This window comes from Microcaecilia unicolor, chromosome 10 (genome assembly GCF_901765095.1).
Source record: "Microcaecilia unicolor chromosome 10, aMicUni1.1, whole genome shotgun sequence".
NCBI lineage: Eukaryota > Metazoa > Chordata > Amphibia > Gymnophiona > Siphonopidae > Microcaecilia > Microcaecilia unicolor.
Window position 1 is genome coordinate 78,539,519 of NC_044040.1, and position 17,001 is coordinate 78,556,519.

A 17,001-nucleotide genomic window follows, 5' to 3' on the forward strand; every position below is an offset into this window, starting at 1 on the left:
AAAGGAACTGCGTTTTTGCAAAGGGGAAATCTGCAAAACAGACCACAATATCCCTCGGAGCAAAGTCGCGCTGTGGTCCTGCCGCCCTGTGGACTCTCTGAATTTATAGGTCCAGCCATTCACTCCTCCCTTTTGGATGTAAAATGAACTCTCACAGCTCCTGGATCACTGTCCGACAGTTGACAAAGAGATCAGACTCAGGAATCCCCTTAAAACACAAATTATTCCTTTGAGACCTGTTCTCCAGGTCTTCCAGCTGCTCCTTTACACTTTGAAGATCATCATGTCCGTCTGCGAGCGCTTGTTGCACCGAACCCACTTCCTTCTTAAGGGCCTTTACCTCTCCCTCCTCCGCCTCACCAACCCCGAGACCCCAAATTGCTCAATTCCGCATGAATGTATCTCAGAGCCATATGAATATCCCTCCAAACTCCGGCAAAGTCCTCTTTGAGATCCTGGAACCATGCTTGTACAGCTCTATTCACCGGCACCCCCATCTCAGATTCTCTCTCCTCCTGCTGGCCAGGCCTCACTGGGTCCTCTGACCCTGCCGCCATTTCCAAACAGCGTCTCATGCCCTGCTTCTCCGTCCGGTTACTGACCCCCGATAGCACAGCAACCGCACAGCTGCTTCCTCCTCTGAAGCGTCCTTTTCAGCCCGTACCACAAACTTAGCTACAAGGCACTTCTGATCCCTCTGCTCGCCCCAGTCCCTGTGCTCCTTCACTCGACTCACAGTTTCTCCAGCCATGCTCACCTCCGGATCACCTTCTGAATCTCGCAGCTCTCCCCTCGCTATTGAGAGCGCTGCCAATCTTCCGACGCGGGGTCCCCGCTCCTGCTCCTCAACTGGTTCGGGTACTAACGCCACAGGGGCCTCCTTATTACCAACAGGGCTCTCCTCAAAGCCCACCTCACCAGCTTGCTCCACGCACCGTGCGACCGATGGCACCGCCATTTTAGCTGAGGCCCGCTCCGACCCCGCGGCTGTTTTTGCTCCTGGGGTCACTGAAAACTTGTATTTTTCTAGCCCCTTCTTCAGCTGCATCTTCTCACTTTTACCCCTCACAACTTTGGCAGTAAAGGGTTTAAAGCTTAATTACTAGCTTGCCCTGATGGAACTCGGTTTTCAAGCTACCATCGCTCCGCGTGACGTCACTTCCTCTATATATACTTGATATATTACCTTTGCTGATGCATAGATCAAAGTGGTTCACAAATTAAAAAAAACAATGAAATGCTGAGCTGGAAAGGAACTACAAATTCAAATAGAACAGTAATACTAATTATACAAAAAAGAAAAATAGGGAGAGAAATTATGCAGTAGTGATAATAACAGGTGAGATAGTTACTGGATGGTTCCCATTCCTTGGTCTCTAAAAGCTAAATGGAACAGATGTGTCTTAACAGTAACTTTAAAATTCTTTTTTTAGTTCCACATGTATTAAATTTTAATTAACAAGTACAACAAGAAACTGTGCAAAAACAATGTAACATGAAACACAGGAAAAACTGCCACATCTGAAAATGAACATCAAACACACTCGTGTACATAATTGTATAGCTTTTCTCAGTGTTTGCTTGTGAATTATTTGTTCATATTTTCTATATAAATTCAGTTCCACCATATGCTAAAGTGAAGATTTAATACATTTCCAATATTTATAATTGCTTTTAATGCAATGGATGGTAATTAACCTAATAAAAGTATTTCATCTGGAGAAATCTCTTCCTTAAGGGTGAGTGATTTTCAAGTGGCTATCTGGAGGGACATGACTTGATTGATCTTCAAAATTGAGGAAATTCTCCTCCAAAGCCAGCCAAAACATCTGCACAATCAAACATTCATATAGCAACGTGTGGCAAGGTATCCACTAACTGAGTGCAAGACTAACACCGATTACTACATTCTGAGTTTCGTTTGTGTGATTTAACTGGGGTCCACAAAGCATAGTGCCCAAGAAATTAGAGAGACTGCGTAATATATGCTAATCTGGAGGCTCTAGGTCCTTTTGCCCAGGACAGTCCCCAGAGCTTATCTGAAGAGCAATAGCCAGATCTCATTCCCACATCTTTGCTACCCCAACAGGCTTTTTACATAGTTACATCCTCTGTGTCTTGATACAATATTGGAGAGAGAAATAATGTGCAAAGACTGAATCCTCTAACAACCTTTCACCTTCATTTTCTACAGGTTGTATTCATCTTCCTTTGCCAATTTTTCTAGCAAACCGATCGATTGTCAATTAAACTGACTGAATTGTTCCATATAGGCAACTTCATATAGAGCAGGCATTCTCCTCTGTGGATACAGCTCCTAACAACTTAAAAGCCTGTATGGTAGCTTGTATCAGTAGACTACAGTCAGATCTCTGAGAAAAAGTCATACCTGACAGGAGATGCAAGGATACTGGAGCCATCAAGAGCTCTTCAAATAATAATCAAGTTGACTTTATAATCTGACCCAAACCCCCAAACCACCCCCCTTTGGTTTAACATAAATGAGGAATGATAACAAAAAAATTTACACCACTCAGATGTTTAGGCTTCTTTAATTTTTAAATAGTTATACGTGACATCTTATTCCAAAGAAATTTAACTAATATGTGCTCTGTAATTTTATACATCAACAGTGGCAACTGTATGGGGAACATACTTGAAATGTAGTTAAGTTTGGGAGCTATCTCCAATTTAATTACATCAAGCCAGCCCCACCAAGAAAGATGTAGTTAGGATCACCTAGTAGTGAGATCTTTCATAACAGTACCACTCAGACAGCTGCAAGAACCATTGTGTAGCATAGTTTTCTGTTTTAAGTAGCAAAAATTTCCAAGGTTGTTCAATTTTTGTAAGCAGCTCTAGATTTGCATTATAAAGTATTGATCTTCTTTTGTAGATGGTGACTCGCTGTCCCTCAAGGAACATCTTATTGATGAACTTGACTATATACTCTTGCCTACAGAGGGCTGGAATAAATTAGTCAGCTGGTACACCTTAATGGAAAGTCAAGAGCCAATAGCACGCAAGGTACACTTTAAGTTATCTTTGTTAATCTCTGTTTTTATTCTTTCCTTGGGACAAATATAAGTAATTATCACCTTGCTTAACTAATGGCTTGAAAAGAAGCTAAGTTATTCTCTTTTATCCTAACCAGACCAGTCAACAACCAGTAGTGAGCTGTGCCCGTCAACCAACAGATAAAGACGAGAGACAAATAGCTTATATGCTGTGCCCTATAGAAGGCAATGTACAGCTCAAGCTTGCCAGTATTTCTCTGTCTCCTGCAGGTGGTGATGGGTCTTATGGAATTCCTTGTCCCTTAAATCCTGAACTAAATCTTAAGAAGTTCAAGTCTAGTCTAGAGCCCTATTATTTTTCTGTGGCATTTTCAAATATGTAGCTCAGTTGGTGGGGGGTCCTGAAGGTACTATATTTACTGAATTGTTCCAGAAATAAAAAAGGGACTTTTACCCTATCCTAGACCTGTAGTGGTACATTTCATAATGGCAACATTGCATTTGGTGATAACGATGGTATGCTAGGGAGATTCTTAGCAGCTTTGGATCTCAATAAAGTGTATCTTAACTTACCGATTTGATCTCCATCATAAGTTCCTTCAGTTTGCCATCCTGGGCCACTACTCTCTGTTTCAAACTGTGCCGTTCAGATTGCATCAATGCCCTAGACCTTGTGAGAGGGTAGGTGAAAGGGGATCCGGGAAGGCACGCAAAAGGGGGGTGCAGGCAGCCAGGGAACCCCAACGGGGCAGACTTCATGTGCACAACACCCACATTCAGAAAGCTGCGCTACCGGAGGCAGAGAGGTTGGTCGGGTTAAGGAAGAAGAGGAGGAACTACCAGTCCCAGAATCCCTCTCTTCCCCACCCAGCTGTGCAAGAGTTAGGGGAGGAGATAGAAGATTGGGAAATGGTCTCTGAGGAAGGTGAGGAGGGCCAGCTGGAGAGGTTGGGGGCGGGGAAGTTGGAGGATAAAATGGAGGTTACTGAAAGACTAGAGGAGGAACAGATGGAGATTGGAGCTCTGGCTCAAACCCGAAAAGCTGCTGTAAGAGGGTGGCTAGCTGTGCCTTGGAGAGACTGGTGGAAGACCAGAGGAGAGAGACTGAGGCGCTGGGGGAGATCTCTACTAAAGAGGAAACAGGTGCAGCCCCTGGGAGATAAAGAGGGCTGGGCACAATTGAAACCCCAGTCTGAACCAGGTGGGACCAAAGCTGTGTAGCTGTGCTGTAAGAAAGACTGTGTAAACTGTTTCATACTGAAAAGGTCTGGGCCTGCAACCTACCAAGCTATTGTGTTTTCTTTCTGATAATGTACTGTTCCCTAAAAGAAGTAATTTTGGCTAAAGTGAAGTTATATGGACTGTTTAAACCCTGAATGAGACTTTGGCAGCAAACCTTAACAACCTTGGGAGTAAGGTGTTTTCCTTTTGTGTCTATGCTGAATGGAAGCAAGAAAATAGTTTTTTTTTCTATAAACGTTTTGCCTTGATTGAGCCTCTGTGGCAACAATAGAGAGAGGAGGAAGTCCTGCAAGCTCTCAGGGGGTCTGGCACTGAGTTTCCAGAACAGGCCAAGGTGGTGTGGAGTGAGGCAACAGTCAGGTGAAGAAGGAAGCTAAGCAGGGTTGAGCCTGGCTGGGTCCTGGAAGGGGGACCCAGCTACAACCTCCAAGGTGATAGTGGTAGTGGGGCAGTTCTCCACCAGGAAGTTATCAGAATGCATCCATATCTAGATAACTAGCTCATCCATTCCAATTCAGAAGAGGAGAGTAGACAAGTAACAGTTGGTACAACTGCTATAATCTCTTGGCAGAGTAATCAGTTTTGAGAAAAGCAACCTAATTTCTTTTCAATGCATCATATATCTAAAAAAAAACAGTTCAGCACCAAGGAGGGAAAGATTTCTTCCCCAGGGAAAGGCTTATGAAGATTCAGGCCCAAATTCTGGAATTTTTGGAAACGTCCCCTCAAGCATGGGACTACATGTAAGTATTGGTCTTTTGCAGCAACCATAGTCAGTCCCATGGGTTTGAGGCCATGTACTCCTGCTGCAGATCTATAAGTGTTGCCTCCTGTGGTCTCTGGCATCACAAAACAGTATGAGATCATGGATGAAGTTCACAAAATCTGATGAAGGGCATGCCAGATTGTAGGGCTAGGGTGTCTGCTATCAGGAACAGATGGTTCCAGGGAAGTGTTTGCAGCTCAAAGCAATCTGGTCAATAAACCACTTGTAGACAAGAGCTAAACAGTTGGAGCTGGAGTCCATTGGAGATCTAGTAATAGGCAAGGTAGCGAGGGTTTTCTCAGACAATGCTAAAGTGATTGCATATGTCAACAAGCAAGGAAGAATGAAGAGAATGACAGTAGCACAGGAGGCTGACCGGCTGTTATGCTGGGCAAGATGTATTTGGTCACCCATATAGCCAGCGTCCAGAACATTCAGGGAGATTTTCTCTGCAGGTATTCTCTCTACACAGGGGGAATGGGAAGTGTCCAATACATCCTTGCTGTCATAAAACATTGGTGGGGGCTTGCGCCTCCTGGATTGATGTCAACAAGGCAAAATGGAAGCAGCAAAGGTCAGCAGGTATGTATGTGCTGGTTCAACCATAGCTGAAATCAGGGATGCTCTGTATATTTCCTCTGTGACTGATGCTAGGAAGTGTAGTGCAGAGGATAGTTTCTCATCCCAGATTGGTCCAGGAGGCCATGGTGCACACACCTAATTCAGCTGAAAGTGGGTCAGGCCATCAGACTTCTGCAGGGGTTGAGGCCTTCTGGTTCAGGGTCTTTTGCTCATAGAGGATCCATTTTGATTTTGTCTTATGGCATGGCTGTTGAGAGGTTGTGTTTGACATGTGGCTATGCAGAGGATGTTATTGCTACCCTGATACTGTGGTGTATCTGTGATTCTGAAGAGTTTGAGTATGGAAAGAGTAGTCTCACCCTTTTGGGCTTCTGGTTTGGAATTTGGAAATATAATTTTATGAGGTTTTTGCTCATAAAATAATCATTGTATTTTATTGTAACATGCTTCAAGGTTTTTTTTTTTATGAGATGTGATGTCAAGTCTCTTGTTCATATAGGAAGGATACAAGAAGGAGTTGACAGTTGGTTCATTGAAGGTACCGGTAGTGGCTTTAGCAGGTTTCAACGGTTGCTTTGAAAAAGGCACCTTTGGCTTTTCATCTGGATGTGCACATTATAGTCTATTATGGACTTGATATACTGCCATTAAAAGCTCATAAATCATAGTGGTGTATAACAAAATCTAAAAACATAGGTGACATAAGAAAGGAACACCAATAAAGAGGACAGACAACATTCATACATTCCAGATGAGAGAGAAAAAAATGGGAAGGGAAAGGAGTCATTGGGTAGGGCAACAGTTCTGATGATGCTGAGCCTGCGGCTGTGAGCAGTTGGCTAGGCTAGTGGAGGAGGGTGTCCATACATCAGGTTTAAAAAGTGGGGGAGGTAATTCCAAAACTTTGGGGCTGTGAAATATGCATAAGATCTAGTATTTTTGTAGTGTGCCTTCTTAGGGGGAGGGTAGCGAAAGGCAATGAGCATTAAGAGACCTAAGAGAATTAGTTGGTATGTAGGGAATGGTCAGAGAGGAGAGATAATACCGCAATAGAGTTGCGGTAGCTGAGTCTGGACATTATGAAAGCATGTATCAGCATATGGAGCGAGGGAATATCTAGATAGCTATGAATGGACTGGAGTCTCCTCAGGAATAGAAATCTAAGTTTAGTAACCTGGGAAACTTGGGAATCAAGTGTTATCTTTGAATCAAAAATAATACTGAGCAAACAGAAGGATTCCACGGTTCATAGAGGCCTATCAAGAGACTTGGGGTAAGGATGGGGTAGGATGGAGTCCTGTGATCCATGAAGTAATAGTTTTGGCTGGGTTAAGGACAAGCCTATGTGAGGCAAGCCAATCTGCTAAGAATTTAGTACAGTTCTATAAGCTGGTAAGGTTGGGGTTAGATGGAGAAATAGGAAAAATAAGGATATCATCTTCATAACATTTTTTTTAAATATTATAGTCTTGTATTAAAGTGGAAAGACTCAGAAGTTAAATAACAGTGGCGATAAGATAGAGCCTAGTGAGAAATGATGTGAACCATGAAAGAACAGAACCCGACAGGTTATTTCACGGAGATGAGAAAGGAGGACAAAATGACTAGGTCGAAAGCCACGGATAGATCTAATGAGGCTTCCAGAACAATGTTGCCTTCGTCAAGGGGAGTCATGGAGATCACTTAAGATAGTTGTAACAGTGGTTCAACTTTATGCCTAGTATTTGTGGAATAAATGTTTGCAGAAACAATAGTATATCTGATCCTTCACTCTTTTCAGGGAGACCCAGCAACTGCACAATATTACGCCGCCTGCAGTTAGCCATGTCCTCTAGATCTTGGTGGATCTCATCTAACTTAATGAGCTGACGTCCCGTGTCCTGGGAATCTTGTGCCTGAGATGGCCACCCACTCTTCGAGTATTTCAAGCTGCTGATGATACTAGGGCAGCTGTGTAGAAATCACTAACATCCCTGTTTTGAGCTCAGCCATTGCATTTAAATTTACTTGTAGTAGTCCAATCAGATCCCGAAGTTTGGCAGAGATAGAAAGCTCTCGATCTTCTGCTGGCGCCTGGTGCAGCCTTCTCAGGCATTGATGGCTCATGTTTTGAATGCTTAGTGGGCCGACTGACTGTAAAAGCAGTGTCAGTTTTTAGAAGATTTGGTCGCCATGTGGTTTCAGATATCAAAGTGGCTTCTCATCAGTTTCAAGTCTCATAGTGTAAGCTGGCAAGAGGACATTGTTGACCACTGGTGGGAGAAAATATCTCAGGTGTCTGTCTTGGATCAGGACATGTGACAACCCCCAGGTGGTACCATTTTAAACATTGATCACGGTTGGCCCCTGCCCCCACTAGACTCTAGGGACTGGCAGTTGATGCTGGGAGGAATGAGCGTGTAGGGATGGGTGCTGATTGGGGCAGGGCCTGTTGAATTTAACAAATAAAGGGAGCAGGGCTTGCACTGCCACATTGAGATTTAGATTCAACAGTTGTAAACTGGGTAGGAACAGTGATCCGGGGGGGTGGGGGGGGGGGGGTGGAATATATACCCATCACCATTATCCCACCACCAATTTTGGATGGGAGGAGAAGAGGGAAACATATTTCAGTCCATTGACCAGTCTTTATCACAGGTTAATGAATCCAGCAGTAATTTTCCAGAGATAAAATAATGTTTAAATGTGTTATTTTATTGCAGGTTAGTCAGTAGGCTGCCAAATTGTCTATAATAATATGACTGGCTTACATGGTTTGATTCAAGGTCTATTGTTTGAACAGAGCCCACTTAATGCAGCTTTTGTGATCATTTACTTATCTAGTTCTATGCCTATCTAGTTTGTCTAAGCCTTTGGAATCTTTATATATCATCTATATATTACTTGTGGACCAGCTCATTAAAAATTATAGGTGGAGCAGTTGTGTGGGGGTGAGGATACTTGACTGTTTTGTTCTCCCCCAGTCTTGCTTACTTCTCTTTCCTTCTGCCCTCTGCTACATTTGCACATCTGATGCTGTATTGCTGTGAGGCAATAGCTGTGCTGTCTCTTGTTTGTCTAGTGGGGCCTGGCCTCCTGGCTAACCATACCACACAGGTTCCTCTGCGTTGTCTCCTGTTAGCCAGTCAGTGCCCACGCTCCCTGTTGCTGTACTGGTCTGTCATGCCCATGTCCTTTTGAGTTTTGTCAGGTGTCAGACTGCATATGCATAAACCAGTCTGCTGATAAACATCTGCCTTTATGTATATGTATAATAATTTTTAACAGGAGCCAGCATTTCTTTATGGTCTGTGTTTTTATTATTATTATTATTATTATTTGTAATAAGATTTCATATTTATGTAGTAGTAGTAACTGAAGGTGGTGGTGTTGAAAGTGATTTTCCAGTAACATTCACATAGATGTTTTTCTTTGCTAAGTATGTTCTTGGTATCATGTGTCAGGCAGATTCTATTTAAAGAACAATCTACATGACCAAAGTACTCCATTAGTGTAGGAGATTGTGACTGCAGTGCCTACTGTCTTCCTTCCCTACTTTTGGGAGGGACCCAGAGGTAAGTTCCCCTGAATGCCATAAAGGTGTTCCTGAATTATTATTTTTCTTAATTTGTTCACTTGCATGCGTATTTGAGCTGATAATGTTGGCTTTATTGTGATTTGTAGTAGCAAATGTCAAATTGTTCCTTAGGTAGATATCAATTCTACAAGTACAGTTAAATATTTTGGGTTGGAGTTTTTGTGTTGACAATATTTATTTTAAAAAGTGTTGACAAAATACCCAGTTTTTCTATAAGTAAACTAGGTGGTTGGAATTATTGCTTGAATAGTTCTTGAATTTGAGTTATTGATTAAGTGGTGTAAGACTTCATTTAGGACAATTTAATATAAAGTTTTCTTTAAAACACTTTGTGGGTACTTTGTTTATCTTTATGCACATGTGATCATAACTTTTGCCTAAATTATGTAGATATTTGATACACATAATACAGAAGCATGTGTAATTATTTGTATCTAATAAGCTTGTCCCCTAGTTCTTGCTGTTTTCCCCCTATATCTACAGTGGATGCTGTGAGCACTGTAAGACATGCAATCTGGTTGATATGTGTGCTCTGAAATGGTTATAGCTACAGATACACTACAACTACAATTTTATCATCTTGCCAGAACACGGATTGCAAGTGATTCTTGTGCTTGATTGGGGTTCCTAGGTGCTTTGAAGGGCAATAGTGTGTTCGCAATCGCTGCACAAACCTGAGTTGAGACCGGGTAAAGGTGGGAACAGAGTACAGACGTTAAGCCAAAGAGGTGATGGCAGTCACAAAAGTGCCACTGAATTTTCAACAGGTTGCACATACCGTATTTTTCGGACTATAAGACGCACTTTTTTCCCCCAAAATTTGGGAGGAAAATGGGGGGTGCGTCTTATAGTCTGAAGGTAGCGAGTTCCCTCCCTCCCGCCCTCCCCTCGAGTTCGGGATCGCTCTCCCCCCTAGTTCGGGATCGCCCTCCCCCCGGCCCTGTCACCACTTCTCCCCTACTCACGTCATGCAATGTTCCCTGGTGGTCTAGTGACGTCGGGGCAGGAAAGAGCCCCCTCTTTCCTGCCCAGCGCGCTGCTCTCCGTCCTCCTGTATGCTGCCTGACGGTCTCGGCGAGATTCAAAATGGACGCCGAGAATTGAAGTGAGTAGGGGAGAAGTGGTGACAGGGCCGGGGGGAGGGCGATCCCGAACTCGGACAAGACGCACCGGAGCACCTAGGTTTTAGAGGAGGGAAAAAGGAAAAATTTTTTTTTCCTATTTCCCTCCTCTAAAACCTAGGTGCGTCTTATGGTCCGGTGCGTCTTATAGTCCGAAAAATACGGTAGTTTTAATATGTAGATGATTGAGGCCCTCACTTTTTTTTTTTTTGACTAATGCTTAACATACACTAATGGAGTTACACTGTCTGCCTTCGTAGCTCATTTTATTCCTATGGACACGGCAGCGCAAACAGATACCCCTTAGCAAATGTTAAGCTTTATTGAAAGGGGCTCTTAGTTTTAAAGATAATAGCAACAGTATTAAGAGTTTCCAAAACTCATTGTTTTAATGTAATTTCTGAGTTATTTTTCATCTAATGTGACTTGAAAATGTAAAAGGTAATAGCTGTGGTGCATGGAGAAAAAAAAAGAATCTAATTTAGCTAAATTGAGTTATTCTTTTATACCTTCTTGGTAGGTAGAAATTGCCTGAGAATTCATCCTGACTTTTAAAATTGGTCTTCTCATCTAAAAATGACACTTGCTAACTTTTGTCAAAAGTAGTTAACTGTTAAGCCAGTGACTAGAGTATTACAGTTTGTCTGTTTTCCTGAAATTACTTCACATTACAAAAATGGTATTATAGCCAAGGACAGACTGAAATACAACTTAATTTTCCTTATCCATGTCAGATCAGTCCAGACTAGTGTGTTATGTCCCCTTGCCAGCAGATGGAGTCAGAGAGAAAAAGCTTCAGCTTCCCAGTATTTCTCTGGCTTCAGTAGGTAGTACAGACATGTAGTCTGGTAGAGCAGCTACAGTTAGACTGGGTAGATTCTTGGGAAGGCTGTAGACCCAGATTTTTGGTGGAACATAGATTGAGTTTCCCTCCACTTGTTTCCAATATGTCTGGGGAAAAGGGAAGTGACATGCTGCAGGTAAATCATGGCAGTACACTGCGTCAGCCGGTGCATTTGGCCTGGCTTGTTAGCAGGCACCAGCTAGGTGAGTGCAATCCTTTCTCCTTCTACTTCCAGTATGTTTGGAATTTAAGGGAGGTGATGCACTGCAGGTTTAAGTCATGGCATTCCAGGATGTTATCCAGTGTATTTAGCGTGGCTTGGGATCAGGTAGGCAAACAGGTGCCAGGTGGGTGCATACAAAGCACTTGGCCAAAAGTGAAGATTGAGCTGTGGGGCACTTGGAATAAAACCTGGTCAGTGATATTTTTAGGCCCCTTGTACCCCTCCCAAATTAGCATATACCAGCCATCAACAACTTGGGGGGGATAAAAGAAACCAGGGCTACGTGCATATGAGAAAGTCAATTGTTTCTTTACTTACCAAATACAGCTACAATTATAGTTTCTCATGAGAGATCAGTACAGTTACATAAAAAGATGTTCACTGTGACTGCGTCTCTGAAATACTGTTCTAAGAGGGCGGCTTATATCGTTTGTTTCAGACAATGATTTACATGACTTTTTCTGCAAATTATCCTTCTCATAATTATCTGGTTCTCACCATCTGCTTTACTAAACCTGTTAAACCACATTCTTCCTTTCGTTTACACTAGTTTCTTTCCCAAGCTTGCTTGCCCGTAAGGGTATCATAATAGATCATAAATTCCAGAGTCACACAGACTTATCAATCTCTGCCCTTTTGACCCATTCCATAGTGCATGACTGTGCTCATAATTCTACAGTGATCTTGTACTGATGAGATCAGCCATTTTATTGTTGCTTTGTGCCAAAAATATATAAGTGAATCATACAGATCCCTTTGTCTTCCTCTTTCCCTCCTACCAGACCAGTCCATAGACTCACAAACATTTACTCTAAGAGTTACAGTTTGATGGATTTGCTATTTCCATTGCTTTTCATAAGGAAAATGTTTCAAATTTTAGTGTCAGTAGGTGAAATATACTTTATTAGTACAATGTTTCAGGTGAAAAAGAAACGTCCCAATTTCCATTGTTGTTATACTGAAGACCTAAGGCTGCATGATGCCCTTATAGGGCAGAGCTCACAGGTCTTTAATATCTGTCTCCATCTGCTGGCTGATGGTACAGTCCACAAGTTCTGGACAGGTCTAGCAGTACTAAAGGAAAGAAAATTAACATGTAAGAATAATTTATACTTATTTTCGAGTTTGAAGCCTCTGCTAGTTCAGTTTTTAGGGAGACACTATTTCTCTTGAAGGATCTATTTCTTCACTCTTCCTTCCTCCACAAGAGATTGTAGAGAAGATAAATGCACCACTTTTACAGAGGGCAGAGTCTGGCTCTAGGAAAGCATGCAAGATCATTTTTGGAACCTCAGTCCTCTTCCTCTTAGGCTCTTGGGTCAGAGGTTGGTCTCCTTGAATAATTTTAAAGGAAATCTCTGTGTCCACTAATCTGATCCTTCTGAAGGTAGTTTTTCATTCTGACAGAATCAAGTTTTCTCTCTTCTGATAGTGACAAAGGTATGTAGGTCAACTTAGGGGTAGCCACTCTCAAATCAGTTTGTTGTTCAGAGATGTTTGTAGGTCCTTCTAAATTTTAGATTGGTCTATTGATGTTCTCTAATAAAGTACAGTGGTCTTTTAATGCATCAGTTTCAGGAGTCAGGGAGATGATCTCCTTAGATCACACCAGTAAGAGTTGGCAAGTCCCAGAGGGTCAGCTAGCCCACTTGATTAGAGCAAAGGAGTCCTAGTAGGCAGGGTTAGAATCTGTCTTTCAGAGGATAAAAACATGATGGCATGTAAGGGCCAAATGGCCCATCCAGTCTGCCCATCCTTAGCAACCACTATCTCCTCTTTTCCCTAAGAGAACCCCATATGCCTGTCCCATGCATTAAATTCCAACACAGTCTTTCTCTCCACCACCTCCACTGGGGAGCATTTTCATGCATCCACCACCCTTTCTGTGAAAAAGTATTTCTTTAGGTTTCTTTGAGCCACCAATCGTCCTCAAGTCCCGCTCTTCTTTTTTGCACAGAAGTACTTCACCCCCTATACTTGGTTCCTTTGGATTTTTGTAACCCAATTGCTTGACCCTATATTTTTTTAGCATTGAATCTTAGTTACCAATTTCTAGATCATTCTTCGAGCAGTACCCTTGTCTCCATTACACCCCTTCTCTGACTGCCTTAACATGGGTTTGCACAATAGTCCTGAGAGCTATTGTGACTTTTTCCTACCTAGTCTAGGTACAGCTTGGGTACATAAAACTCATCTGGACTGGTCTGGCATGGATGATAAGGAAGGGGAAATGTGGACTTACCTATTTATTAGGGGTGGGCACCGATCAAGAATTTTAATCGCAATCAGTTGTGTGATTAAAAATTTTTAATTGCACGATTAATCATGACATTCATTTTGGACACATGCTTTTCAAGTTTTTCTGAATGTTGACCCAAACATCCTTTTGAACAAATGCTGAGCATGGCTGATTATTCTTTACAATATGCTATTCAATTAGGGGGGGGGGGCAACAATTAAAAATTATAATCAAAATCAAAATTAATTGTGGTATTAACATTTTTAATCACATGATTAGTTGAACCTCTGAACTGGATGTCTTGGTACTGGTAAATTCCCACTTTATGGAAATCTTTTAAACATTCTGAATATAATGAAAAGCTGCATACACACACTTCCTTCTCACAGCACATTCCTCCCCTCTCCTCCATACAGGTACCTACCTTTATCCTTCCCCTTCAGCTCCCCTTCTGCTGCTAAACCTGTTAGCATTCCAGAAGCTTGGGGAGGGACTGAATTTTTGGTTCGGACTGTGGCTTTTTCTAAAGTAATTCCTACGTGGGGGAAGGGAGAGGAAAGACTATGCAAAACAGTGGAATTCAATAAGTGGCTTGAGTCTTGGTGTAAAGAAGAAGGTTTTAGATACATAGGAGCATGGGGTAATACGTAGAAAAATAACAGGCTGTACTGTAATGATGGGCTACATCTTTCTGTGATGGGGAAAAAGGATCCTTGGGGAGAAATTCAGATAGTATGTTTCTAGACATTTAAACTAGAAGGTGGGGGTGACAAAAGGAAAGAAGGGAATTTGGAAAGTCACCCCCAGAATAAACATGGTGGCAGAGGGAAAGGCCATGTAAATATAGAAAACCACCGAAACTCACTGAGTACATGGAAAGTAATGAGCACAAATGCTCGTAGTCGAAGTAAAAAGGTTCAAGACTTGCAAGCACTGATGTTTGAAGAAAACTTGGATATTGATGCTATTACAGAGACGCAGTTCAATGATTCCCATGAATGGGATGTGACCATACTGGGCTACAATCTTTTAGGAAGGATAGAGAGGGCTGAAGAGATGGAGGAGTGGCGCTGTATTTGAGAGACAATATCAGAGCGGCTGAAATACGGGGAACCTGGGGGAAGGAAGAAGCTTTATGAGTTATCCTGGAAAGAGAAGCCGGAACCTGTATCCACAAGTGGGTTATCAACAGATCTCCGGCACAAACGGAGAAGTTAAACAAGGATCTGATAGAAGATATTCAAAAGATTATTATGAAAGGATAGGTGCTACTGTTGGGAGATTTCAATTCGTGTGACGTGCGGAATCGGAAAGAAGTGGGGAGATTGTGGACGCCTGTCAAAGTGCCTTGCTCAGACAAATGGTTATGAACCCACGAGGGAAGGATCGATCCTGGATCTAGTGCTCACAAATGGAGGAAGTGTTTCCAATTTCCGGATGGGTGCCCACCTATGTAATAGTGATCGTCACACCATATGCTTTGATATAAGTGCAAAGGCGGAGTGCGGGCGTACAAAACTCAAAAGTGCTGAATTTCAGACATACTGATTTTCATAAAATGGGAGAATACCTGAAGAAGGAGCTGTTAGCGTGGGAAGGCATAGGAGATGTGGAAAATCAGTGGTCAAAGCTAAATATGGCAACTGATCTTTATGCGAGGAAAGTAAACAAAAACAAGAGAAGCAGGAAGCCTATATGGTTCTCCAAACAAGTAGCTGAAAAAATAAGAGCAAAAGAGGCTTTGTTCAAGAAATCAAAAGAATGTAATGAGAGGTTTCACGGAAAAGATTATCGGATTAAACTCAAAGAAGCGAAGAGGGAAATATGGCAAGCGAAAGCGCGAGCGGAAGAAACATTTTCTATAGATGTAAAGAGAGGTGACAAGACCTTTTTCTGATGTATTGGAAATGATTTATAGTAGTAGTAGAAAGGAGAAAAGATAGGAGCAGAATTGCAAGACTGAAAGATAATGAGTGGCTATGTGGAGGGTGATGAAGATAAAGCGAATGTGCTAAACAATTACTTCTCTTTGGTGTTCACGGAGGAAAATCCTGGAGAAGGACCGCGGTCCGCTGCCAAGGGAACATCTGGGAATGGAGTGGATACTTCGCCGTTTACGGAAGAGAGTTTATAAACAGCTTGAAAATCTGAAGGTGGACAAAGCTATGGGGCCGGATGGTATACATACCAGGATACTGAAGGAGTTTAGAGAGGTCCTGGCGGAACCTCGTAATGATTTATTTAATAGATCTTTAGAGATGGGAGAGATTCCGTGGGATTGGAGACGAGCGGATGTGGTCCCTCTTCACAAAAGTGGAGACGGGGAAGAAGTGGGAAACTACAGACTGGTAAGTCTCATGTCGGTGGTAAGAAAAATAATGGAGTCACTGCTGAAAGAAAGGATAATTAACTTTCTAGAAGCCAACGGATTACAGGACCCAAGGCAACATGACTTTACCAAAGGAAAATCCTGCCAAATGAATCTTATTGACTTATTTTACTGGGTGACAAAAGAAAAGGATGAAGGATATGCACTAGATGTAATCTACTTGGATTTCAGCAAAACCTTTGATACGGTCCCCCACAGAAGACTCATGAATAAGCTGAAAGGGTTGAACTTAGGACCAAAAGTGGTGAACTGGATAAGAAACTGGCTGACCGACAGGTGGCAGAGGGTAGTGGTAAATGGAATCCGCTTGGAGGAAAGGAAGGTGAGCAGTGGAGTTCCTCAGGGGTCGATGCTGGGGCCTATTCTGTTTAATATATTTGTGGGAGATATTGCTGAAGGGTTGGAAGGAAAGGTTTGCCTTTTTGTTGATGACATGAAAATAGCCAATAGAGTGGATACCCTCAGCTATCTACTTTAAAACAAGAGCTCTGTAAAGTAATGCAAGAATTAGATGCAATTAGAGCAACTTATAGGACTGCGCAGAATCATAACTTCTCACCACTGCCTCAAAGAATAAAACCACATAAGAACAGATGGTTCACAGTAGGCTCAGGCAGACTTCATCATGTGACACAGAAGCATCCGCCCGCACAAGTGTTGCCACTACAAAATTCTTTTGCTCCACTACAGCACTGTGATGTTCCTGAAAATAAAACTGAAGCGAAAAAAAAAGAAAAAGCAAGGAAGGGGGAACAAAAATATGAGAATGTACCCAAAGAGAAAACACCCTCACAAATCACTAAAACCAAAACACATACTAGCAAATGTACATGGAAAGCAATGACCACAAATGCTCGCAGTCTAAGCAATAAAATTCATGACCTTCAAGCCCTGATTTTGGAAGCTGATTTGGACATAGTTGCAGTCACAGAGACATGGCTCAATGGTTCCCATGATTGGGATGTAAACATACCAGGCTATAATCTTTTCTCCAAGAACAA

The 17,001-nt window shown here is 42.3% G+C and overlaps 1 protein-coding gene across 6 annotated transcripts in view; it reads left to right on the forward strand.

Annotated features, from left to right (window-relative positions):
- The window catches only part of USP15 (ubiquitin specific peptidase 15), a 519,523-nt gene that overhangs the window by 64,250 nt on the left and 438,272 nt on the right, over positions 1-17,001 (forward strand). For 5 of the 6 annotated variants that reach the window (XM_030217240.1, XM_030217241.1, XM_030217242.1 and 2 more), the window contains exon 3: positions 2,897-3,027. In XM_030217240.1, coding sequence (XP_030073100.1) covers positions 2,897-3,027 — 131 coding nt within the window. Of the gene's footprint in view, positions 1-2,896; positions 3,028-9,094; positions 9,162-17,001 lie in introns of those variants that run through there. The other variant, XM_030217245.1, reaches the window with a different exon arrangement.